The sequence below is a fragment of the Entelurus aequoreus genome, linkage group LG20 (genome assembly GCF_033978785.1).
Source record: "Entelurus aequoreus isolate RoL-2023_Sb linkage group LG20, RoL_Eaeq_v1.1, whole genome shotgun sequence".
In the NCBI taxonomy this organism is placed as follows: domain Eukaryota; kingdom Metazoa; phylum Chordata; class Actinopteri; order Syngnathiformes; family Syngnathidae; genus Entelurus; species Entelurus aequoreus.
The window spans coordinates 8,700,539-8,728,528 of NC_084750.1; the positions used below are offsets into that span (position 1 = coordinate 8,700,539).

The window sequence follows — 27,990 nt, forward strand, 5'->3', positions numbered from 1 at the left end:
CTGCTTAAAGATCAATAGTAGTATTAGTATATTATGTATTACCTCATACAACATGCCTGCTTAAAGATCAATAGTAGTATTAGTATAGTATGTATTACCTCATACAACATGCCTGCTTAATGATCAATAGTAGTATTAGTATAGTATGTATTACCTCATACAACATGCCTGCTTAAAGATCAATAGTATAAGTATAGTATGTATTACCTCATACAACATGCCTGCTTAAAGATCAATAGTAGTATAAGTATAGTATGTATTACCTCATACAACATGCCTGCTTAATGATCAATAGTAGTATTAGTATAGTATGTATTACCTCATACAACATGCCTGCTTAAAGATCAATAGTAGTATAAGTATAGTATGTATTACCTCATACAACATGCCTGCTTAATGATCAATAGTAGTATTAGTATAGTATGTATTACCTCATACAACATGCCTGCTTAAAGATCAATAGTAGTATTAGTATAGATCAATAGTAGTATTAGTATAGTATGTATTACCTCATACAACATGCCTGCTTAAAGATCAATAGTAGTATTAGTATATTATGTATTACCTCATACAACATGCCTGCTTAATGATCAATAGTAGTATTAGTATATTATGTATTACCTCATACAACATGCCTGCTTAATGATCAATAGTATTAGTATATTATGTATTACCTCATACAACATGCCTGCTTAAAGATCAATAGTAGTATTAGTATAGTATGTATTACCTCATACAACATGCCTGCTTAAAGATCAATAGTAGTATTAGTATATTATGTATTACCTCATACAACATGCCTGCTTAATGATCAATAGTAGTATTAGTATAGTATGTATTACCTCATACAACATGCCTGCTTAAAGATCAATAGTATAAGTATAGTATGTATTACCTCATACAACATGCCTGCTTAAAGATCAATAGTAGTATAAGTATAGTATGTATTACCTCATACAACATGCCTGCTTAATGATCAATAGTAGTATTAGTATAGTATGTATTACCTCATACAACATGCCTGCTTAAAGATCAATAGTAGTATAAGTATAGTATGTATTACCTCATACAACATGCCTGCTTAATGATCAATAGTAGTATTAGTATAGTATGTATTACCTCATACAACATGCCTGCTTAAAGATCAATAGTAGTATTAGTATAGTATGTATTACCTCATACAACATGCCTGCTTAAAGATCAATAGTAGTATTAGTATAGTATGTATTACCTCATACAACATGCCTGCTTAAAGATCAATAGTAGTATTAGTATATTATGTATTACCTCATACAACATGCCTGCTTAATGATCAATAGTATTAGTATATTATGTATTACCTCATACAACATGCCTGCTTAAAGATCAATAGTAGTATTAGTATAGTATGTATTACCTCATACAACATGCCTGCTTAAAGATCAATAGTAGTATTAGTATAGTATGTATTACCTCATACAACATGCCTGCTTAAAGATCAATAGTAGTATTAGTATAGTATGTATTACCTCATACAACATGCCTGCTTAAAGATCAATAGTAGTATTAGTATATTATGTATTACCTCATACAACATGCCTGCTTAAAGATCAATAGTAGTATTAGTATAGTATGTATTACCTCATACAACATGCCTGCTTAAAGATCAATAGTAGTATTAGTATAGTATGTATTACCTCATACAACATGCCTGCTTAATGATCAATAGTAGTATTAGTATAGTATGTATTACCTCATACAACATGCCTGCTTAACGATCAATAGTAGTATTAGTATAGTATGTATTACCTCATACAACATGCCTGCTTAAAGATCAATAGTAGTATTAGTATAGTATGTATTACCTCATACAACATGCCTGCTTAAAGATCAATAGTACTATTAGTATAGTATGTATTACCTCATACAACATGCCTGCTTAAAGATCAATAGTAGTATAAGTATATTATGTATTACCTCATACAACATGCCTGCTTAAAGATCAATAGTATTAGTATATTATGTATTACCTCATACAACATGCCTGCTTAATGATCAATAGTAGTATTAGTATATTATGTATTACCTCATACAACATGCCTGCTTAATGATCAATAGTAGTATTAGTATATTATGTATTACCTCATACAACATGCCTGCTTAATGATCAATAGTATTAGTATATTATGTATTACCTCATACAACATGCCTGCTTAAAGATCAATAGTAGTATTAGTATAGTATGTATTACCTCATACAACATGCCTGCTTAAAGATCAATAGTAGTATAAGTATATTATGTATTACCTCATACAACATGCCTGCTTAAAGATCAATAGTATTAGTATATTATGTATTACCTCATACAACATGCCTGCTTAATGATCAATAGTAGTATTAGTATATTATGTATTACCTCATACAACATGCCTGCTTAATGATCAATAGTAGTATTAGTATATTATGTATTACCTCATACAACATGCCTGCTTAATGATCAATAGTATTAGTATATTATGTATTACCTCATACAACATGCCTGCTTAAAGATCAATAGTAGTATTAGTATAGTATGTATTACCTCATACAACATGCCTGCTTAAAGATCAATAGTAGTATTAGTATAGTATGTATTACCTCATACAACATGCCTGCTTAATGATCAATAGTATTAGTATATTATGTATTACCTCATACAACATGCCTGCTTAAAGATCAATAGTAGTATTAGTATAGTATGTATTACCTCATACAACATGCCTGCTTAAAGATCAATAGTAGTATAAGTATATTATGTATTACCTCATACAACATGCCTGCTTAAAGATCAATAGTATTAGTATATTATGTATTACCTCATACAACATGCCTGCTTAATGATCAATAGTAGTATTAGTATATTATGTATTACCTCATACAACATGCCTGCTTAATGATCAATAGTAGTATTAGTATATTATGTATTACCTCATACAACATGCCTGCTTAATGATCAATAGTATTAGTATATTATGTATTACCTCATACAACATGCCTGCTTAAAGATCAATAGTAGTATTAGTATAGTATGTATTACCTCATACAACATGCCTGCTTAAAGATCAATAGTAGTATTAGTATAGTATGTATTACCTCATACAACATGCCTGCTTAAAGATCAATAGTAGTATTAGTATAGTATGTATTACCTCATACAACATGCCTGCTTAAAGATCAATAGTAGCATTAGTATATTATGTATTACCTCATACAACATGCCTGCTTAAAGATCAATAGTAGTATTAGTATAGTATGTATTACCTCATACAACATGCCTGCTTAAAGATCAATAGTAGTATTAGTATAGTATGTATTACCTCATACAACATGCCTGCTTAATGATCAATAGTAGTATTAGTATAGTATGTATTACCTCATACAACATGCCTGCTTAACGATCAATAGTAGTATTAGTATAGTATGTATTACCTCATACAACATGCCTGCTTAAAGATCAATAGTAGTATTAGTATAGTATGTATTACCTCATACAACATGCCTGCTTAAAGATCAATAGTACTATTAGTATAGTATGTATTACCTCATACAACATGCCTGCTTAAAGATCAATAGTAGTATAAGTATATTATGTATTACCTCATACAACATGCCTGCTTAAAGATCAATAGTATTAGTATATTATGTATTACCTCATACAACATGCCTGCTTAATGATCAATAGTATTAGTATATTATGTATTACCTCATACAACATGCCTGCTTAAAGATCAATAGTAGTATTAGTATAGTATGTATTACCTCATACAACATGCCTGCTTGAAGATCAATAGTAGTATTAGTATATTATGTATTACCTCATACAACATGCCTGCTTAAAGATCAATAGTAATATTAGTATAGTATGTATTACCTCAGACCTGGGCATTGTACGGCCCGCGGGCCGCATCCGGCCCTTTGCGCATCCCTGTCCGGCCCGCGTGAAGCCAATCATAAATTACAAAATAAATTTAAAAAAGTATCTATGTCGAGTGTGCAATACAACGGTGCTGCTTTTGTTTTGAAAAGCGTTATTTGTATTACTTCCGTGTGGACGTATGCGCGTGTGCGATTGTGAGTGAATTGAACGGCGCAATTACAAATTACAAAATAAAGTTTAAAAAACATCTATGTCGTGCGCGCAATACAACTGTGCTGCTTTTATTTTGAAATGTGTTATTTATGCCGTATGTCCGGGGGGAACCTGTGAGTGAAGGTGCATAGAGACAAGTGATGAGACGCTAAAAAAAGAAAAGTTGATGAGGAATGGCGTGTTTCCAACAACACATGGACTGCCAAGTATTTCTTTACATAAATTAATGGTAAAGCCGTGTGCTTAATGTGTGGTACACAGCTTGCTGTGTTTAAATATCATTTGAATCGCCACTACACGAAGAAACACGAGGGAAAATACCGGAATGTGTCTGATGAAGCGCGCGCAAGGGAGGCTGATGCGTTGATGGTAAAACTGCAAACCCAACAAGGACTTTGTGCCATATTTCACACCCCCAGAGATGCAGCCGTCAGGACAAGTTTCGTCATTTCTCACAAAAGCGCCAGAAAAAGTAAGGCGTTTTCTGACGGAGAGTTTATTAAGGAGTGCTTATTGGACTTTGTTGCGCTGATAATGCCCGGAGACTTTGACTGTTTTTCGCTAACTTTGGATGAGAGCTCTGATGCAGTCAATTAAAGAGACAAGCACAGGTAATGACTTGTTCACAGAGGTAAATGCGTGTTGGGACAAGCTGGCAGGTGTGACAATCCAATCCACTTTATTTATATAGCACATTTAAACAACAAAATGTTTCCAAAGTGCTGCACAACAATATTACAAACAATATTCAAATATTATCCTTAGCTCCACCAATGACTGAATAAAAAGAAAAAACAATTACATATAAAACCAATATAAAAAACAATATAAAATAAATATGATTAAAAACTATTTTTAACCACAGATGGTTGTCCAAATCTGATGGGGAAAAATGTTGGATAATGCAGGATAAAGTGACCATCAAAAGCAATCTGCTTTTGTATAAAGTTAAGTTAGGTTAAATTAAATTATTATTATTATTAATTATTACTATTATTATCATCATTATTATTTATCGTACGGTATATCAAAAATAATATTGAGCAAAATTTAATTGAAATATTGTCGTGTGGCCCTCCAGCAGTGCTCGGGTTGCTTATGCGGCCCCCGGTGAAAATTAATTGCCCACCCCTGTATTACCTCATACAACATGCCTGCTTAAAGATCAATAGTAGTATTAGTATATTATGTATTACCTCATGCAACATGCCTGCTTAACGATCAATAGTAGTATTAGTATATTATGTATCACCTCATACAACATGCCTGCTTAAAGATCAATAGTAGTATTAGTATATTATGTATTACCTCATGCAACATGCCTGCTTAACGATCAATAGTAGTATTAGTATAGTATGTATTACCTCATACAACATGCCTGCTTAAAGATCAATAGTAGTATTAGTATAGTATGTATTACCTCATACAACATGCCTGCTTAACGATCAATAGTAGTATTAGTATATTATGTATTACCTCATACAACATGCCTGCTTAACGATCAATAGTAGTATTAGTATAGTATGTATTACCTCATACAACATGCCTGCTTAAAGATCAATAGTAGTATCAGTATAGTATGTATTACCTCATACAACATGCCTGCTTAAAGATCAATAGTAGTATTAGTATATTATGTATTACCTCATACAACATGCCTGCTTAAAGATCAATAGTAGTATTAGTATATTATGTATTACCTCATACAACATGCCTGCTTAACGATCAATAGTAGTATTAGTATAGTATGTATTACCTCATACAACATGCCTGCTTAAAGATCAATAGTAGTATTAGTATAGTATGTATTACCTCATACAACATGCCTGCTTAACGATCAATAGTAGTATTAGTATATTATGTATTACCTCATACAACATGCCTGCTTAAAGATCAATAGTAGTATTAGTATATTATGTATTACCTCATACAACATGCCTGCTTAAAGATCAATAGTAGTATTAGTATATTATGTATTACCTCATACAACATGCCTGCTTAACGATCAATAGTAGTATTAGTATAGTATGTATTACCTCATACAACATGCCTGCTTAAAGATCAATAGTAGTATTAGTATAGTATGTATTACCTCATACAACATGCCTGCTTAACGATCAATAGTAGTATTAGTATATTATGTATTACCTCATACAACATGCCTGCTTAAAGATCAATAGTACTATTAGTATAGTATGTATTACCTCATACAACATGCCTGCTTAAAGATCAATAGTAGTATTAGTATAGTATGTATTACCTCATACAACATGCCTGCTTAAAGATCAATAGTAGTATTAGTATAGTATGTATTACCTCATACAACATGCCTGCTTAACGATCAATAGTAGTATTAGTATAGTATGTATTACCTCATACAACATGCCTGCTTAAAGATCAATAGTAGTATTAGTATAGTATGTATTACCTCATACAACATGCCTGCTTAACGATCAATAGTAGTATTAGTATATTATGTATTACCTCATACAACATGCCTGCTTAACGATCAATAGTAGTATTAGTATAGTATGTATTACCTCATACAACATGCCTGCTTAAAGATCAATAGTAGTATTAGTATAGTATGTATTACCTCATACAACATGCCTGCTTAAAGATCAATAGTAGTATTAGTATAGTATGTATTACCTCATACAACATGCCTGCTTAAAGATCAATAGTAGTATTAGTATATTATGTATTACCTCATACAACATGCCTGCTTAAAGATCAATAGTAGTATTAGTATATTATGTATTACCTCATACAACATGCCTGCTTAATGATCAATAGTTCAAGTTAAAGTACCAATGATTGTCACATGTGGCGCAATTATTCTCTGCATTTAGTATATTATGTATTAGTGTAGTATGTATTGGTATAGTATGTATTGGTATAGTAGTATTGGTATAGTATGTATTGGTATAGTATGTATTGGTATAGTATGTATTACTATAGTATGTATTGGTATAGTGTGTATTGGTATAATGTGTATTGGTATAGTATGTATTATTATAGTATGTATTATTATAGTATGTATTGGTATAGTATGTATTATTATAGTATGTATTATTATAGTATGTATTGGTATAGTGTGTATTGGTATAGTGTGTATTGGTATAGTATGTATTATTATAGTATGTATTGGTATAGTGTGTATTGGTATAGTATGTATTATTATAGTGTGTATTGGTATAGTATGTATTGGTATAGTATGTATTATTATAGTATGTATTATTATAGTATGTATTGGTATAGTGTGTATTGGTATAGTGTGTATTGGTATAGTGTGTATTGGTATAGTATGTATTATTATAGTATGTATTGGTATAGTGTGTATTGGTATAGTATGTATTATTATAGTATGTATTGGTATAGTGTGTATTGGTATAGTATGTATTATTATAGTGTGTATTGGTATAGTATGTATTGGTATAGTATGTATTGGTATAGTGTGTATTGGTATAGTGTGTATTGGTATAGTATGTATTATTATAGTATGTATTGGTATAGTATGTATTGGTATACTGTGTATTGGTATAGTATGTATTGGTATAGTATGTATTATTATAGTATGTATTGGTATAGTATGTATTATTATAGTATGTATTGGTATAGTGTGTATTGGTATAGTATGTATTGGTATAGTGTGTATTGGTATAGTATGTATTGGTATAGTGTGTATTGGTATAGTATGTATTGGTATAGTATGTATTATTATAGTATGTATTGGTATAATGTGTATTGGTATAGTATGCATTGGTATAGTATGTATTGGTATAGTGTGTATTGGTATAGTAGTATTGGTATAGTGTGTATTGGTATAGTGTGTATTGGTATAGTATGAATTGGTATAGTATGTATTATTATAGTATGTATTGGTTTAGTATGTATTGGTATAGTATGTATTGGTTTAGTATGTATTGGTATAGTATGTATTGGTATAGTATGTATTGGTATAGTATGAATTGGTATAGTATGTATTGGTATAGTATGTATTGGTATAGTATGTATTATCCTTAGGAGGGCCTGACTTGCGTGGTAGCCCAACAAAAGGTTAAGTTGCATGTATTGGTATAGTATGTATTGGTATAGTATGTATTGGTATAGTATGTATTGGTATAGTATGTATTATCCTTAGGAGGGCCTGACTTGCGTGGTAGCCCAACAAAAGATTAAGATGCATGTATTGGTATAGTATGTATTGGTATAGTATGTATTATTATAGTATGTATTGGTATAGTATGTATTGGTATAGTGTGTATTGGTATAGTGTGTATTGGTATAGTGTGTATTGGTATAGTATGTATTACTATAGTATGTATTGGTATAGTGTGTATTGGTATAATGTGTATTGGTATAGTATGTATTATAGTATGTATTATTATAGTATGTATTGGTATAGTATGTATTATTATAGTATGTATTATTATAGTATGTATTGGTATAGTGTGTATTGGTATAGTGTGTATTGGTATAGTGTGTATTGGTATAGTATGTATTATTATAGTATGTATTGGTATAGTGTGTATTGGTATAGTATGTATTATTATAGTGTGTATTGGTATAGTATGTATTGGTATAGTATGTATTATTATAGTATGTATTATTATAGTATGTATTGGTATAGTGTGTATTGGTATAGTGTGTATTGGTATAGTGTGTATTGGTATAGTATGTATTATTATAGTATGTATTGGTATAGTGTGTATTGGTATAGTATGTATTATTATAGTATGTATTGGTATAGTGTGTATTGGTATAGTATGTATTATTATAGTGTGTATTGGTATAGTATGTATTGGTATAGTATGTATTGGTATAGTGTGTATTGGTATAGTGTGTATTGGTATAGTGTGTATTATTATAGTATGTATTGGTATAGTATGTATTGGTATACTGTGTATTGGTATAGTATGTATTGGTATAGTATGTATTATTATAGTATGTATTGGTATAGTATGTATTATTATAGTATGTATTGGTATAGTGTGTATTGGTATAGTATGTATATGTATAGTGTGTATTGGTATAGTATGTATTGGTATAGTGTGTATTGGTATAGTATGTATTGGTATAGTATGTATTATTATAGTATGTATTGGTATAATGTGTATTGGTATAGTATGCATTGGTATAGTATGTATTGGTATAGTGTGTATTGGTATAGTAGTATTGGTATAGTGTGTATTGGTATAGTGTGTATTGGTATAGTATGAATTGGTATAGTATGTATTATTATAGTATGTATTGGTTTAGTATGTATTGGTATAGTATGTATTGGTATAGTATGTATTGGTATAGTATGTATTGGTATAGTATGAATTGGTATAGTATGCATTGGTATAAGGCAGCACTGTGGCACAGGGGTTAGTGCATGTGCCTCACAATACGAAGGTCCTGGGCTCGGGATCTTTCTGTGTGGAGTTTGCATGTTCTCCCCGTGACTGCGTGGCTTCTACTCCGGCTTCCTCCCACCTCCAAAGACATGCACCTGGGGATAGGCCCCTCCCACCTCCAAAGACATGCACCTGGGGATAGGCCCCTCCCACCTCCAAAGACATGCACCTGGGGATAGGTTGATTAGCAACACTAGATGGTCCCTAGTGTGTGAATGTTGTGATGAGTCTGTGATGAGGTGGTGACTTGTCCAGGGTGTACCCCGCCTTCCGCCCGAATGCAGCTGAGATAGACTCCAGCACACCCCGCGACCCCGAAAGGGACAAGCGGTAGAAGATGGATGGATGGATGTATTGGTATAGTATGCATTAGTATAGTATGCATTGGTATAGTATGCATTGGTATAGTATGCATTGGTATAGTATGCATTGGTATAGTATGCATTGGTATAGTGTGTATTGGTATAGTATGTATTGGTATAGTATGTATTGGTATAGTATGTATTATCCTTAGGAGGGCCTGACTTGTGTGGTAGCCCAACAAAAGGTTAAGTTGCATGTATTGGTATAGTATGTATTGGTATAGTAGTATTGGTATAGTATGTATTAGTATAGTATGTATTATCCTTAGGAGGGCCTGACTTGCGTGGTAGCCCAACAAAAGGTTAAGGTGCTTGTAAAAGAAGTGGATCAACACAACTGCAAACAATACCAATAACACTGTGATGGTTGGCAATTAACCTTTTCAAGATGGAACACTAATGAAGTGTTTCCAATAGGTTACTTAGCGCCACTTGCAGCTAGCGCCTGATCTAGTCAAGGACGTCCTAAATGAAAGACTGCTTGGTGAGGTAGTGTCTGCTGGTAAGGATTGATGTCACCTCGCTCTGGGAATGTAAATACTTTGTCTTGATTGCACTTTGACAGAGCACATTGGGTGTTGTACCACCATGACACATGCATCAACAGCTAGCATGCTGCAGGCTAGTGGCCTGGTTAATAGTGAAGTGAAGTGAATTCTATTTATATAGCGCTTTTCTCTAGTGACTCAAAGCGCTTAACATAGTGAAACCCCAATATCTAAGTTACATTTTAAACCAGTGTGGGTGGCACTGAGAGCAGGTGGGTAAAGTGTCTTGCCCAAGGACACAACGGCAGTGACTAGGATGGCGGAAGCGGGGATCGAACCTGCAACCCTCAGGTTGATGGCACGGCCACTCTACCAACCGAGCTATACCGCCCCAATAGCATTTTGTTAGCCTATTTTCTTAAAATGTGTTATTAGTAATAACATATTTTTATTATTGTGCTATGTGTAATTAAATGATGGAATGGATTAAGCAAAGTAATCAAAGAAAGCAGTAATATGATTCAGTTTAAGTTCAAACTACAAATGTTCAACTACACAGAAGAACAATTACCATCAACATCTTCAACCTTTGTTTTAAAAAATAGTGATTATTTTTGGTATATAATTTATTTATTCACTGTTCTGTTACAACAGAGAACAAGGAAATGGGATAAAGGAGTAGGATTAAATAAGCTCTGCTTCTTGCTTCACCTTTTCACAGGTTGAATTGAAAATCTCAGGTTTCAAAAACTATAAGCCATGATCATCAAAGTGATAATAAAATTTTGACATATCTCACTTTGCATGCAATGAGTTTATATCACATATTAGTTCAACTATTGACATGAATGGACTTTTACACCATCTTCTAATTTTACTACAATATAATGACAGAGACAATCTGGTGGGAGGAAAACATGCAACTTTTCTCTGACTACAATTAAACATTCGCCTCGTGAAAATCAGGAGCATCCACTGTGGCAAATGGGTGAAAGTTTTGACCACAAACTTAGTCACTGCTCGGTCTATTTTGGCCTGAATTCTGCTAGCAACTTTTTGTGGGTACTGCCCGCCTCTGAGCCAGTCAGAATCTGTCTGGCATTCACAAATAATAGCGCTAACATGATTGATGAAAGGTGTTAGTTAGTACTTGTTGTATTCAGATGACCGCTGCTGGGATGAGTTCAACAACACAACATTTACTGTAGTTATTGCATGATGTGTGTTCAAATGTTTTAGTATATTGCTCGAATGTCCTCCAACCTTGCAATTATTACTAGAAGCACTGTTGCCATCTTTTCTTGTAAACAAGTCTATGTACGTTGTCATTCATCATCAGGTCATTGTCATCTCAGGACGTTCAATCATCACAACTGCACTGTTTGGTTTGTTTTGGCCTCTCATCCGAGTAGGCTTCATCAGACTTAGATTGGTCAGGTCTACTTAGCGGCCAAACCCCAAAATGTTTATACTCCAAAAACCATTTCTTGTAAAATGTAGCCTAACCTTGCACCGGGAACCGTTTCTGAAAAACAACCGCTTTTCGATTCCCATCCCAACGTATACGCACAGCAGTCCTGTTATAATGTGTTTATGAAGGAAGGGTGTATTGTTGGTCTGGGGCTGCATGAGTGCTGACTGGCACTGTGCTTCAATGAGGTGACCAGCAGAGCACGACTCCCTTCCTTCCTTCCTGGATGATACCAAACACACCTCCTCTTTTTAGTTGGATCCAATCTTCATTTTTATGAGAAAACAGACTGTAGTATATTTTGTAAGATATTCCCTTTGTCTTTTGTACTCAGGGTTTAATGACCTCCGGGGTGGAGTTTGAGTCCCTCCCCGCCGCCCTGTCGCTGCCCGCAGAGTCTGGGCTCTACCCCGTCACCCTGGTGGGCGTGCCAAGAACTGCTGGCAACATCACCGTCAATGGTGAGTTCCTCTGATCTGCGCTGAAGCCACGCCCTGTTGACTCATATTTGCATGTGATGGAAGGATACCACACCTCAGTGTTTGGTGTGACCAGCGACTGCCTGCTGGAGGGTCTACCCGGCGTGAAAACAGACGGGTGCCTGCTGGAGGTGGTTCCTTCGCTTCCTCGTCTGCAGCTCAGTACGTCACTGCCACGGTGAGAGGATCGTTATGTACCAAGTTCATTAGTCCATACTTCTGTCTTAATTTGACTCATGTTGTGGTGCAAACCCACACAAAAGTGCCCCACCCCAATATTTGTGTAACAATGAGGCTAGGAGTGTCCTGGTCTGATAATGATATCTCCTACACAAACTAACTCGTCGAGAGGATTCAACCCATTCCTACCCAATTTCACCCATATAAACTATACAAATGCACCAATGCGAAATTGCATTTGTGTCATAGTGTTAGCAAAAACAATGAATTAGCTTGATCACCATAAAACTTGGGAATCCAATAACTCAGGTCTATTATTTCAGAGCATGACTAAACTTATTGGGTTTGATAGAGGTGTCATGTTCCAATATTGATCTCGGATTTTGGTGTCACAAAAACTCACATCATTGCGGAAGTTGTGACGACGTGCAGGTAAGAGTCTTTAATTATGACGAATAAAACATAGGAATCGTGCAGCAGGGAAGCGCACGGGAAAACTGCAAAATTAGCATCGACCATCAACGATCCAGCCCCGAGTGAAAAGCCAGGCTGACATATATTGTGTCTGATTGGCAACCCACCGCCCAGCAATGAGCACAGGTGAGGGAGGCAGCGCTCAGGCCAACAACGCCTCCTAGTGTTTCAGCACAACAGTTTGGCCAACCAAAATAAAGAGGAGTGACACCTCTCACAGCGAATACACAATATTTACAGCCTTTGTTCAGTTCAATGAGATGACAAAGCATTTGAGCTAGTACAGATGTTATTTGAACACTGATACAGTTAAATAAAGGAGTGAACATCCCAGTCAAACAAGTTGTGACAACGTTCACTGTATGGTTCCTCACCTCATTAACTGATGAACGCTGTGTTGAGAAAATGAAAGCAAGATCAAATACTTTTCTGTATACTTTTAGTGCATGCAGTATATAAATGCTGCTCATGTTTTTTTGGTTTTTTTTTGGGGGGCGGTATGGCTCGGTTGGTAGAGTGGCCGTGCCAGCAACTTGAGGGTTCCAGGTTCGATCCCAGCGTCTGCCATCTGAGTCACTGCCGTTGTGTCCTCGGGCAAGACACTTTACCCACCTACTCCCAGTGCCACCCACACTGCTTAAAATGTAACTTAGATATTGGGTTTCACTATGTAAAGCGCTTTGAGTCACTAGAGAACAGCGCTATATAAATATAATTCACTTCACTTCACTAGTGTGGGGACAAGTGTCTCCAATATTGTCCACACCTGTGTCCATCTAAACACAGCAGTGCGCCCTAAACGCACGGCGGGAAAAGAGGGAACATTAGGTTAAACCAAGCTCTTGGCTCCGTTTACTCGGAGGGGAAATCTCCGGAGCAAAGTCTGTGTAGTTAGTCCGGCATTCGTCTGACTTCCTGTTGCCGAAAATGCATTAATAAATGGCGGGTTTTTGGTAATTAAAAAATTAGACGGTCTGGAATTTTTTCGTGAATTATTAATATACCGTTTATTGTTACATCCCTCGTCCATTAACACGTAAAAAGTCAAGGGTGGTCACGGCATGTTCTTGCCGCCGATTCTGGTCAATTTTTTAGGGCATGACAGCAAATGACTGGGTGGTCGCGGCAGAGCCATATAATGGGTTTCTCAATGTGAAGTGCTTTGAGTCACTAGAGAAAAAGTGCTATATAATCTAAATATAATTAATTTAACTTCACTGATTTCATATTGGATTTTTATCAATATCGGCCAATACTCAGAGCTCCATTATCACCATCGGAAGTGAAAGAGAAATAGTTGAATAATAGCGATATTGACCGGAGTGATTCTGCACAAGTTCCAAGTACTTTTGACCTAATTGTGATCAAAATAAATACTTGCTCTTCAATTAATGCTTTTTGTGGATGTGTCACTTGGTTTTTTCTGTCTAACAAATACACTTTTGTGATTTTGCCACGTCTTTTGTGAAGTTGAAGTAAAACGCAGGGATCCCAGCGAGAAGACGACATTAAAGCCATTTGATTGAGTTCAGGCACACATCACACAGGCTTCTCCTCCCTGCACGCCACATGAGAGGTTAAATGAATGGAATTACGGCAAGGAAACATCCTCACTTTCAAGTGCAGCACTTTTTGATGCGGGGAATCTTTTTGTTCTTTCTTTTGGGTTTGCTAGAGTACTGTAGCAGAAAGCAAAGAGAATAAAAATGGTCTGAGACACCTTCAGTTTTGAGGCTCCTCTGTATTCAAAGCGTCTTCATTTTTGTTGTTTTCTCTGCAGCAGAATCAAATGACAACATTCACACTTGAGTGTTTCTTGTTTATATTTTTGCTTTGCTTTGAAATTGTCTTCATGCAGGACGGCGCACACCCCCCCGCCCATGTCCAAGGAGGAGCTGTCCAGCACAGTCTCTGTCCAGCTCTTCAACGGCGAGAGCCAGCAGATGACCATCACCTTGGAGAATATCGGCTCGGAGGATATCGAGAGCCTGGAGCTCAGCTCCAAGATTGTTAGCACCAAAGGTTAGCAACACACTTGAAACATCTGAATACTGACATAGATCAAATACAAACATACAATTTGAATAGGAAATCCTACAAATGAACACAAAATGACGAGCAAACATGCGTTTTTAACACGGTCACTTGGAGCTGCACCATTATGGCAAAAATGATAGCCACAATTATTAGGGACCGCAATGCCCCTTTGGGACAGAGGACCCTATTGTAATTGTAAGGTTTTATTGTTCTTTATTATACCGCCGCCTCTTTGAGCTGTAATTTGACCCCCTTAACATGCTTCACAACTCACCATATTTGACACACACATCAGGACTGGCAAAAATTGCGATCTAATCAAAAAACCTAGCCCCAAAACTCAAAATTGCGCTCTAGCGCCCCCTAGGAAGAAAACACAGACAAAACTGCCTGTAACTCCCACTAGTAATGTCGGAGAGACATGAAAGAAAAACCTCTATGTAGGTCTCACTTAGACCTAGAGTTCATACAATGACATCCGTCAGCAAAAATCAACAGGAAGTTTGCAATTCCCCCTTCAAAACAAAAGTTTTGTAAAAACAGTCACTTTTGCCTCTTTGAGCTATAATTTGACCCCCTTAACATGCTTCAAAACTCACCAAACTGGACACACACATCAGGACTGGCAAAAATTGCGATCTAATATAAAAACCCAACCCCAAAACCCAAAATTGCGCTCTAGCGCCCCCAAGGAAGAAAACAAAGACAAAACTGCTTTTAGGAAGAAAACACAGACAAAATTGCCTGTAATTTCCAGGAGGAATGTCGTAGAGACATGAAACAAAAATCTCTATGTAGGTCTCACTTAGACCTACATGTCATATTGACAACCCCCAGCAAAAATCAACAGGAAGTTTGCAATTCCCCCTTCAAAACAAAAGTTTTGTAAAAACAGTCACTTTTGCCTCTTTGAGCTATAATTTGACCCCCTTAACATGCTTCAAAACTCACCAAACTGGACACACACATCAGGACTGGCAAAAATTGCGATCTAATATAAAAACCCAACCCCAAAACTCAAAATTGCGCTCTAGCGCCCCCAAGGAAGAAAACAAAGACAAAACTGCTTTTAGGAAGAAAACACAGACAAAATTGCCTGTAATTTCCAGGAGGAATGTCATAGAGACATGAAACAAAAATCTCTATGTAGGTCTCACTTAGACCTACATGTCATATTGACAACCCCCAGCAAAAATCAACAGGAAGTTTGCAATTCCCCCTTCAAAACAAAAGTTTTGTAAAAACAGTCACTTTTGCCTCTTTGAGCTATAATTTGACCCCCTTAACATGCTTCAAAACTCACCAAACTGGACACACACATCAGGACTGGCAAACATTGCGATTTAATAAAAACCCCAACCCCAAAACTCAAAATTGCGCTCTAGCGCCCCCTAGGAAGAAAACACAGACAAAACTGCTTCTAGGAAGAAAACACAGACAAAACTGCCTGTAACTTCCAGTAGGAATGTCGTAGAGACATGAAACAAAAATCTCTATGTAGGTCTCACTTAGACCTTCATGTCATATTGACAACCCTCAGCAAAAATCAACAGGAAGTTTGCAATTCCCCCTTCAAAACAAAAGTTTTGTAAAAACCGGTCACCTTTTTTCAAAAATGATCTCCTCTGAGCGTGTTTGTCGTGTCGGCTTCAAACTAGCACAGGAGAGAGATTGAACCCTTCTGATTAAAAGTTGACGAAAGAGTTTTAATTACTGCTCCGGTTTGGATTTTATGTGCCGTCAAAGTCGGCCACGTCCATCGCTGCTTGCAGCTTTAATTTTGATTGATATTTTAATAACACGATTATTCATACATTTGAAAACATTAGTCTTTATTTTACCACCAAAACTTAGCTTTAAATAATAAATCATATTGTTGATGGAGAGATTTACTTTACAAAAGAGAGGTGTGGGATACTTCTCTTGTTGCTTTATTCGTATTTGACTTTAGTAAATGGATTTATTTCATGTTTGGTGCAGCCGGACCAGAGCAGGAGGGGATAGAAGGAAGACAAAAAAGAAGACAGAGGGGGAAATTGCAGGTACAAGAGGAGAATAAGACAGTGAGACAACAACAACAGCAGCAAATAGGATATGTACAAATATGTTACAAGAAATGACATCAAAGAAGCAGTTAGTGAAGTAAATATTAATAACACAGAAGTGACAATAAAGATTATTGTGCTACTGATGGAGTAATACAAACACCAATAGAAATAGCACTATTGATAATGAATAATAATGACCTTTATTATCAACATTACAATTGTTTCAAATGCAACAATACTTATATGTAGTAACTTCAATTACAAAAGAAATCAGACACATGGAGGGGAAGACACGGAAGAGAACTAACTATATTAACCTTGTACATTGTTATAGTAAAATAGTTTAAGCACAAAACAACATCCATCTATCCATTTTCTACCGCTTATTCCCTTTGGGGTCGCGGGGGGAAACATCAATACAAATTAGAATATATATACATTAGTAACAGATAAAGCACCAGTGAATATTAATATCAATTAATTTAAATAACAAATACAAAAACAATAACATTCGGTTTTAATTTTTTAATTCCATTTTCTTTTGAACTTTTACACTTATTTTACCACCATAAAATGTGTGCTTTTTGTGTCAAATAAAATTGTATAAAATGTTTCTTAATTAAATGCAAATATCCTCACATCTGTTGGTGCAGTTTTGAGCAGTATTGAAGGGCAAAGCATAATATATTGTGTGAATGTATCGATAAGTAAGGTACCTTTTTTAAAACCTCTATTTTGTTAGTGCAGTCAGACTGGGCTATTATTGTGAAGGGGCACGTCTGTTGTGCTGTTATCAGCTTGACGTGCAAAGAAAGAACTAGAGGCTGTTTTTTTGTTAAAACAAATAAAAAGAGCGCGACTCTCAAAGTTGCGCCTGCAGGATGTTGTCTTCTGATTTGACATGGATGATGTTGTTCACAACAACACAAGCAGATCAAATGTGGAGGTGTTTATCTTGCCTGCTTTAGCTTCGTGCTTCAAGTGACCGTATCAACATTGTTTGGTGTAGGACGTGTTTTTGGGATGAATGAGCGGTCCCAGACACATTCACCTGCCTGCATGCCCACATCTTAGTTGCACACCTGCCTGCATGCTCACATCTTAGTTGCACACCTGCCTGCATGCGCATATCTTAGTTGCACACCTGCCTGCATGCTCACATCTTAGTTGCACACCTGCCTGCATGCTCACATCTTAGTTGTACACCTGCCTGCATGCTCACGTCTTAGTTGCACACCTGCCTGCATGCTTACATCTTAGTTGCACACCTGCCTGCATGCTCACGTCTTAGTTGCACACCTGCCTGCATGCTCACATCTTAGTTGCACACCTGCCTGCATGCGCATATCTTAGTTGCACACCTGCCTGCATGCTCACATCTTAGTTGCACACCTGCCTGCATGCTCACATCTTAGTTGCACGCCTGCCTGCATGCTCACATCTTAGTTGCACACCTGCCTGCATGCCCACATCTTAGTTGCACACCTGCCTGCATGCCCACATCTTAGTTGCACACCTGCCTGCATGCTCACATCTTAGTTGCACACCTGCCTGCATGCTCACATCTTAGTTGCACACCTGCCTGCATGCCCACATCTTAGTTGCACACCTGCCTGCATGCCCACATCTTAGTTGCACACCTGCCTGCATGCTCACATCTTAGTTGCACACCTGCCTGCATGCTCACATCTTAGTTGCACACCTGCCTGCATGCTCACATCTTAGTTGCACACCTGCCTGCATGCTCACATCTTAGTTGCACACCTGCCTGCATGCTCACATCTTAGTTGCACACCTGCCTGCATGCTCACATCTTAGTTGCACACCTGCCTGCATGCCCACATCTTAGTTGCACACCTGCCTGCATGCCCACATCTTAGTTGCACACCTGCCTGCATGCTCACATCTTAGTTGCACACCTGCCTGCATGCTCACATCTTAGTTGCACACCTGCCTGCATGCTCACATCTTAGTTGCACACCTGCCTGCATGCTCACATCTTAGTTGCACACCTGCCTGCATGCTCACATCTTAGTTGCACACCTGCCTGCATGCTCACATCTTAGTTGCACACCTGCCTGCATGCTCACATCTTAGTTATTATTATTATTATTAGCCTTTATTTAACCAGGTAAAATCCCATTGAGATCAAAGATCTCTTTTCCAAGGGAGACCTGGCCTAGTTGCACACCTGCCTGCATGCTCACATCTCTGCAGAAGCTGGTCATTATTTGACAGTCTCGCCTGTTTTTTTTTTGGCCTTGGTTCTCAGTCGGTGTGAAAAATTCCCTTCCGTTTTTAGCAAGAGTCTTCTCCTGGCCTGCTATAAATGATTCTTTTATGTGGCAGGTTAACTGCACTCACTTTGCTAATATTGCTTTAGAATGACCTTAAAAGTGCGACCTAGGTAGTTTTTCCATGAGTGGAAGTTATTTTCACTTGCTTGTAAGCCTGTCAGGTCGTGGCGGGGAAATTCTACCATTTACTTTCTGGTAATATAAAGAGGCAGACGTGTAGAGCATGACCAATCAAAGGTCAGCTTTCTAGTCTGTTGCGCTCTGCCTCATCACACCACCATGTGCTCATCCCGGGCCACTCTGAAGTCTGCTTCCAACCTGCCACCGGGGCCACTCTGAAGTCTGTGCGGGTGGCGTGACCATCGGAAGACACAGGGAACAAAAGATGTCTGCCACCCTGGCGTGAGGAGAAGACAACTTTCCAGTCAACAAAATGAATATTGCCTTCTCATAGCTGGCCATGGTCTTCTGACTAAGGATGTTTTCATGGGAGGCGCCCCGATCCAGTGTTGGTATCGGCTTGAGTGAAAAATGGCCGATATAAGTTCCGATAATACCGGGAGAGCCAGTTAACATCTAAATGTCCTCCAATAATAACACAATGTATTCTGTTTTACTACAGTCATTTACAAAAGGTAAACATGCTAGGCTATAGGAGCTAGCAGCTACACAACAGCTAAGCATACAATAGCACAAAAGCAGACATACGTGATAATTCACGGCATATTATTTGCACTTGCCAAGATCTCAAATGAAACATTTTCTCGAAATGTCCCTAGTTTTAAGAGCCATTTACTTATATTTGTGTCATGTAATTCCAAGGATGCTTCATTTAAGAATTGCAAGTTGATTAATGCTCAATGTTGGAATAAAACACTTATTATTATCTTAAAAGTCCTGCTACTTTCTAGTTATACAAATCTTAATTTAGGATGTTAATTGGGCTATTTTTTTGTTTTTTTTTACTAAAATCTAGTCTTTTTATGTTATTTATACTACTTTTAAAGATCTTTTTTTGCAGTGTGCTTAAACAATATTGCAGTGTAAAACAGCACATGTGTCAATATAAACAAAATAATTACACATACAAAGTCTCCAAGGCTGAAGTGTATTAGAACGTATCCAGTAACAAACGTGTCCGCATCATTCAACTTGCTGCCCCAGGAACTTAACTTCATAAATGATTGTGACCACTAGGTGTCGCCCAAAACAAATTAACGCTCCACTTCAAAAGTATAAACCTGTCATAAGGTGTGGGTCTCCGTTCGACCCATTTCACCTTTTCTAACATTCCACACTACAACAATTTAAAAGTGTGTATTGTTCCTGATATCGTATCAGATTAATATCGGCCGATACACAAGTCTTCCATATCGGTGTTGTATGGGACGTGGTACAAGTAGTACAAACCCCGTTTCCATATGAGTTGGGAAATGGTGTTAGATGTAAATATAAAGTGAATACAATGATTTGCAAATCCTTTTCAAGCCATATTCAGTTGAATATGCTACAAAGACAACATATTTCATGTTCAAACTCATAAACTTTTTTTTTTGTGCAAATAATAATGAACTTAGAATGTCATGGCTGCAACACGTGCCAAAGTAGTTGTGAAAGGGCATGTTCACCACTGTGTTACATGGCCTTTCCTTTGAACAACACTCAGTTTTGGTTTGGGAAGTGAGGAGACACATTTTTGAAGTGGAATTCTTTCCCATTCTTGCTTGATGTACAGCTTAAGTTGTTCAACAGTCCGGGGGTCTCCCTTCTGCTATTTTAGGTGCCACACATTTTCAATGTCTGGACTACAGGCAGGCCAGTCTAGTACCCGCACTCTTGTACTATGAAGCCACGTTGATGTAACACGTGGCTTGGCATTGTCTTGCTGAAATAAGCAGGGGCGTCCATGGTAACGTTGCTTGGATGGCAACATATGTTGCTCCAAAAGCTGTATGTACCTTTCAGCATTAATGGTGCCTTCACAGATGTGTAAGTTACCCATGTCTTGGCCACTAATACACCCCCATACCATCACCATAAAAGTAGGTGACAGTGTCATCACCAGGAAAGATGAGGTCACCTACCTAGGTTCCATTCTAGAGGCTAACCTTTCCTGTGATAAAATGGCAACCAAGGTAATCAAAAAGGTTAACCAACGAACGAGATTTCTCTACAGAATTTCCTCTCTGGTCAACAAAAGCACCTTGAGGATTCTGGCGGGAACTCTCGTTCAACCCTTTTTCGATTACGCATGCACCTCCTGGTACCCTAGCACCTCCAAAACCCTCAAATCTAAACTCCAAACATCTCAGAACAAGCTAGTCAGATTACTTCTAGACCTCCACCCCAGATCACACCTCACTCCTACCCACTTCTCCAAAGTGGGCTGGCTCAAGGTGGAGGACAGAGTTAAACAACTTGCACTGAGCCTAGTCTATAAAATCCACTACACCTCCCTGATACCGAAGTACATGTCAAACTACTTCCTTAACGTAAATGACCGCCATAACCACAACACCAGGGGGAGCTACACTAACCACGTTAAACCCAGATTCCGAACTAACAAAGGTCTTAACTCATTCTCTTTCTATGCCACATCAATGTGGAATGCGCTCCCAACAGGTGTAAAAGAAAGGGCATCTCTATCCTCCTTCAAAACCGCAATAAAAGTTCACCTCCAGGCAGCTACAACCCTAAACTAACACCCTCCCCGGATTGCTAATAATCAAATGTAAACAATCAAATGCAGATACTTTTTCTTTTTCTTATGCCTTCTGATCTCTCTCTCTCTCTCTCTCTCTCTCTCTCTCTCTATGTCCACTACTTGATGTCCATATCCTACCCCCCCCTCCCTCCACACCCCTGATTGTAAATAATGTAAATAATTCAATGTGATTATCTTGTGTGATGACTGTATTATGATGATAGTATATATGATAGTATATATCTGTATCATGAATCAATTTAAGTGGACCCCGACTTAAACAAGTTGAAAAACTTATTCGGGTGTTGCCATTTAGTGGTCAATTGTACGGAATATGTACTTCACTGTGCAACCTACTAATAAAAGTCTCAATCAATCAATCACACATGCTGCCTTTTACACTTTCACCCTAGAACAGTCTGGATGGTTATTTTCCTGTTTGGTCCGGAGGACACGACGTCCACAGTTTCCAAAAACAATTTGAAATGTGGACTCGTCAGACCACAGAACACTTTTCCACTTTGTATCAGTCCATCTTAGATGAGCTCAGGCCCAGCGAAGCCGACGGCGTTTCTGGGTGTTGTTGATAAACGGTTTTCACCTTGCATAGGAGAGTTTTAACTTCCGCTTACAGATGTAGCGACCAACTGTAGTTACTGACAGTGGGTTTCTGAAGTGTTCCTTGTGGTGATATCCTTTACACACTGATGTGGCTTGTTGATGCAGTACAGCCTGAGGGATGGATGGTCACGGGCTTAGCTGCTTACGTGCAGTGATTTCTCCACATTCTCTGAACCCTTTGATGATATTACGGAGCGTAGATGGTGAAATCCCTCAATTCCTTGCAATAGCTGCTTGAGAAAGGTTGTTCTTAAACTGTTCAACAATTTGCTCAGGCATTTGTTGACAAAGTGGTGACCCTCGCCCCATCCTTGTTTGTGAATGACTGAGCATTTCATGGAATCTACTTTTATAGCCAATCATGGCACCCACCTGTTCCCAATTAGCCTGTTCACCTGTGGGATGTTCCAAATAAGTGTTTGATGAGCATTCCTCAACTTTATCAGTATTTATTGCCACCTTTCCCAACTTCTTGTCACGTGTTGCTGCCATCAAATTCTAAAGTTCATGATTATTTGCAAAAAAAATAAAAGTTTATGAGTTTGAACATGAAATATGTTGTCTTTGTAGCATATTCAACTGAATATGGCTTGAAAAGGATTTGCAAATCATTGTATTCCGTTTATATTTACATCTAACACCATTTCCCAACTCATATGGAAACGGGGTTTGTAGTTCTGATAGTACTATGTGGAATCTATCACATCTACTTCACCAATTTGTGACATTGTTCCCTTTCTCAGTTACTTTTGGCCTCGCTACACATCTTAAAATACAACCTGACTCTCTGCCAAGGTTGTAGTTGTATCATTGTGTATATATACAGGTAAAAGCCAGTAAATTAGAATATTTTGAAAAACTTAATTTATTTCAGTAATTGCATTCAAAAGGTGTAACTTGTACATTATATTTATTCATTGCACACAGACTGATGCATTCAAATGTTTATTTCATTTAATTTTGATGATTTGAAGTGGCAACAAATGAAAATCCAAAATTCCGTGTGTTACAAAATTAGAATATTACTTAAGGCTAATACAAAAAAGGGATTTTTAGAAATGTTGGCCAACTGAAAAGTATGAAAATGAAAAATATGAGCATGTACAATACTCAATACTTGGTTGGAGCTCCTTTTGCCTCAATTACTGCGTTAATGCGGCGTGGCATGGAGTCCATGAGTTTCTGGCACTGCTCAGGTGTTATGAGAGCCCAGGTTGCTCTGATAGTGGCCTTCAACTCTTCTGCGTTTTTGGGTCTGGCATTCTGCATCTTCCTTTTCACAATACCCCACAGATTTTCTATGGGGCTAAGGTCAGGGGAGTTGGCGGGCCAATTTAGAACAGAAATACCATGGTCCGTAAACCAGGCACGGGTAGATTTTGCGCTGTGTGCAGGCGCCAAGTCCTGTTGGAACTTGAAATCTCCATCTCCATAGAGCAGGTCAGCAGCAGGAAGCATGAAGTGCTCTAAAACTTGCTGGTAGACGGCTGCGTTGACCCTGGAAAAAAGAGCTGGACTGCTGCTGAGTGGTCCAAAGTCATGTTTTCTGACGAAAGCAAATTTTGCATTTCCTTTGGAAATCGAGGTCCCAGAGTCTGGAGGAAGACAGGAGAGGCACAGGATCCACGTTGCCTGAAGTCTAGTGTAAAGTTTCCACCACCAGTGATGGTTTGGGGTGCCATGTCATCTGCTGGTGTCGGTCCACTCTGTTTCCTGAGATCCAGGGTCAACGCAGCCGTCTACCAGCAAGTTTTAGAGCACTTCATTCTTCCTGCTGCTGACCTGGTCTATGGAGATGGAGATTTCAAGTTCCAACAGGACTTGGCGCCTGCACACAGCGCAAAATCTACCCGTGCCTGGTTTACGGACCATGGTATTTCTGTTCTAAATTGGCCCGCCAACTCCCCTGACCTTAGCCCCATAGAAAATCTGTGGGGTATTGTGAAAAGGAAGATGCAGAATGCCAGACCCAAAAACGCAGAAGAGTTGAAGGCCACTATCAGAGCAACCTGGGCTCTCATAACACCTGAGCAGTGCCAGAAACTCATGGACTCCATGCCACGCCGCATTAACGCAGTAATTGAGGCAAAAGGAGCTCCAACCAAGTATTGAGTATTGTACATGCTCATGTTTTTCATTTTCATACTTTTCAGTTGGCCAACATTTCTAAAAATCCCTTTTTTGTATTAGCCTTAAGTAATATTCTAATTTTGTGACACACGGAATTTTGGATTTTCATTTGTTGCCACTTCAAATCATCAAAATTAAATGAAATAAACATTTGAATGCATCAGTCTGTGTGCAATGAATAAATATAATGTACAAGTTACACCTTTTGAATGCAATTACTGAAATAAATCAAGTTTTTCAAAATATTCTAATTTACTGGCTTTTACCTGTATGTATATATATATTAAGCGGAAGAAGATAGATGGATGGATGGCATCGTGTATATATGAAGTGCACAATAAGTGGGACAAACATTAGCATTAAAGCTACAGACATCCTCCCTGCACAATCATATTCACAATTACTTTTATAGAATGTTTTTAAAGTCAAATTGTCACAGTGTGAAAATTGCATCTACTTTGCAATCGAGATAATCTCATGTTCCCTCTGAAATAGATCACAAATTGTAGTTTCTAAGCCTGGGAAGTAAAAAAAAAAAAGAAGATGAAAGCAGCCATCAAAGATGGATTTGAGTAAGGTCATTGTTGCTGGCAGTTTGTGTGCGTGACAATAACGTCATCCGTGACTCACGTCAATGACTGCAGTCCTATTTCTCTCTCAGCTCCCCAATTTCTCCCTTTAATTCACTGCCTTTATGAATATGTAAAGTGGGCTGCCGTTGAGAAAAAATGCGATGCCATTAAAAAGGCTTTGGCTCAGTGATGTGTACTGGCAGACTTTCCTCAAATATGCTCGCCTGTTGCTGCTATCCTGAGGAGCAGGACTGTTGGATTCAGGTGATTATGCATCATTCATTGGATGCAGCTGACTGCACCCGGCCAATCAGCTGCTTTGTTCTAAGCACCCCACAGGTTGTGCTTTGACATTACTGCGCTTTGAATCTCCAAATATCACCATTTATTGAAAAGGAACATGCATTTAAATTGTTATATGGCATCAAAACTCTATCTGCTGGGGATGGGTACCCAAACCCGGTTTCATAATGACACTGGTACCAAGACAGTACTGTCTTAGGCAATATGTTGTTCTTATAGCCAGACCTGTGTGTTTACGGTCTGGCCTACGTGACAAGGGTCCAGACAGAAGAGCAAACAGTCGGATGCTCTTTTTAACTCTTTCACATTAACAACAATCAATGTTTACTTATATAGCCCTAAATCACAAGTGTCTCAAAGGGCTGCACAAGCCACAACGACATCCTCGGCTCAGATCCCACTTCCTGGTTATGCACCAGAGACAGCGAGCAAGTTTGCGTTCACCAAACCTCAGAATTCTGAGCCTCAGACACTACAACCCAAGCTAGCATTTCTGTCATCATTTTCAAAATGTGTTGTGGAACTCATTTCTCATTTTTAAATGTATTACATGGACTATGTTCACACTGCAGGGACGGGTGTCCAATTCGGATTTATTAAAAAAAAAAAAAAAACGACAAAACTTGCTGCAGAAGCACAATTCTGGTGCTGTAGTTGTAGGAGATGTCTCAAAACGTCATCAGCAGTAATACTCTGGCAAAACTTCAGTATTAATGCTTTTGGACCTCAGTGCTGCATTTGACACTGTCCACCACTCAATACTTTTGGACAGGTTGGAAAACTGGGTGGGGATCTCAGGCACAGTTTTAAGCTGGTTCAAGTCATATCTACAAGATAGGAACTATTTAGTTTCCATTGGTGACCAACCAACGTAACGTGTGGAATCCCCCAAGGTTCAATCTTGGGGCCGACTTTATTTAACATCTATATGCTCCCACTAGGACAAATCATGCAAAATAATAACATTGACCATCATTGCTATGCCGATGACACCCAAATCTATGTAGCGCTATCACCAAATGACTATCGCCCCATAGATCTTCTGTGCCAGTGCATTGAGCAAGTCAAACACTGGATGTGCCAACATGTCCTACAACTAAATGAAGATAAAAGTGAGATCATTGTTTTTGCTGCTAAAAAAGAAAGGTTTAAAGTCATCCAACACCTTCAATCACTGTCCCTGAATCCTCAAATAAAGCCAGAAATCTTGGGGTTAGTTTAGATGCTGATTTACATTTCGACAGTCACATCAAATCAGTAACAAAATGGGCCTACTATCACCTCAAAAATGTAACAAGACTTAGAGGGCTCATGTCAGCTCAAGACTTAGAAAAACTTGTACATGCCTTTATTACCAGTAGGCTAGACTATTGTAATGGTCTCCTTGCAGGTCTTCCCAAAAAAACTGTCAGGCAGCTACAGCTTGCTGCTAGAGTTCTAACAAAGACCAAAACATGTGAGCACATTACAGCAATTCTTAAATCCTTCCATTGGCTCCCTGTACATCAGAGAATTGATCTGCTCACATATAAATCACTACATGGTCTAGTATATCACTGATATGCTCTCTAGATCACTAAGATCTTCTGAGAGCAATCTGTTAGCGGGTCCCAGAGTAAAGTCCAATCAAGGGAGAGCATCATTCAGTCACTATGCAACAAATAGCTGGAATAAACTTCCTGACTTTCCCCAACTCTGACTACTTTTAAAACTAGACTGAAGACTTTTATGTTCACCTTAGCTTTCAGCTAGATCTTTTAACTTTTAACTTTTAGTGTCCGCACTGTTTTTATTTTCATTGTCTGCATTTGAATTTTGCTTTTATTTTCTTTCATTTCACTTTGTTGTCTGTGAAGCACTTTGAGTCTGCCTTGTGTATGAAAAGTGCTCTACAAATAAAGATGCCTTGCCTTGCCTTCTAATGTGAATGCAATCTGACCCGCATGCGGCCATACAATCATGACGTTGCATGCACTGCAGTGTTTACTGAAATAAACAATGCGTCCACTCTTGTCGGTCTCAGTACTGGTGCAGTTGTGGCAATTTCAAGGATTTTGTGCAATCAAAGTCAACAATTTCTGAACCAAATGATTCTGTGTAGAAGATTAAGTATTTTGGCTCTGGCAGTTTTACGGGATGTTTTGCTTGAAGTGTGTCTGTGGGTGAGCAGTCAGACAAAAAGTTGTACAACTTTGATGTGAGGTCCTAAAACATTTTATTTTCACTTGTTTTTTTTCGAGAGTTTTCTCGAGATTGTCGGCAGATGTATTCAAAACCAAATAAAAACCAAATTATATAAGTATTGACAGCCTTT

At 37.7% G+C, this 27,990-nt stretch overlaps 1 protein-coding gene across 6 annotated transcripts in view; it reads left to right on the plus strand.

Moving 5' to 3' along the window:
• The window catches only part of trappc9 (trafficking protein particle complex subunit 9), a 253,708-nt gene that overhangs the window by 62,709 nt on the left and 163,009 nt on the right, over window positions 1–27,990 (plus strand). For all 6 annotated transcript variants that reach the window (XM_062029344.1, XM_062029342.1, XM_062029343.1 and 3 more), the window contains 3 exons: window positions 12,166–12,292; window positions 12,356–12,488; window positions 14,823–14,986. In XM_062029344.1, coding sequence (XP_061885328.1) covers window positions 12,166–12,292; window positions 12,356–12,488; window positions 14,823–14,986 — 424 coding nt within the window. The remainder of the gene's footprint in view (window positions 1–12,165; window positions 12,293–12,355; window positions 12,489–14,822; window positions 14,987–27,990) is intronic.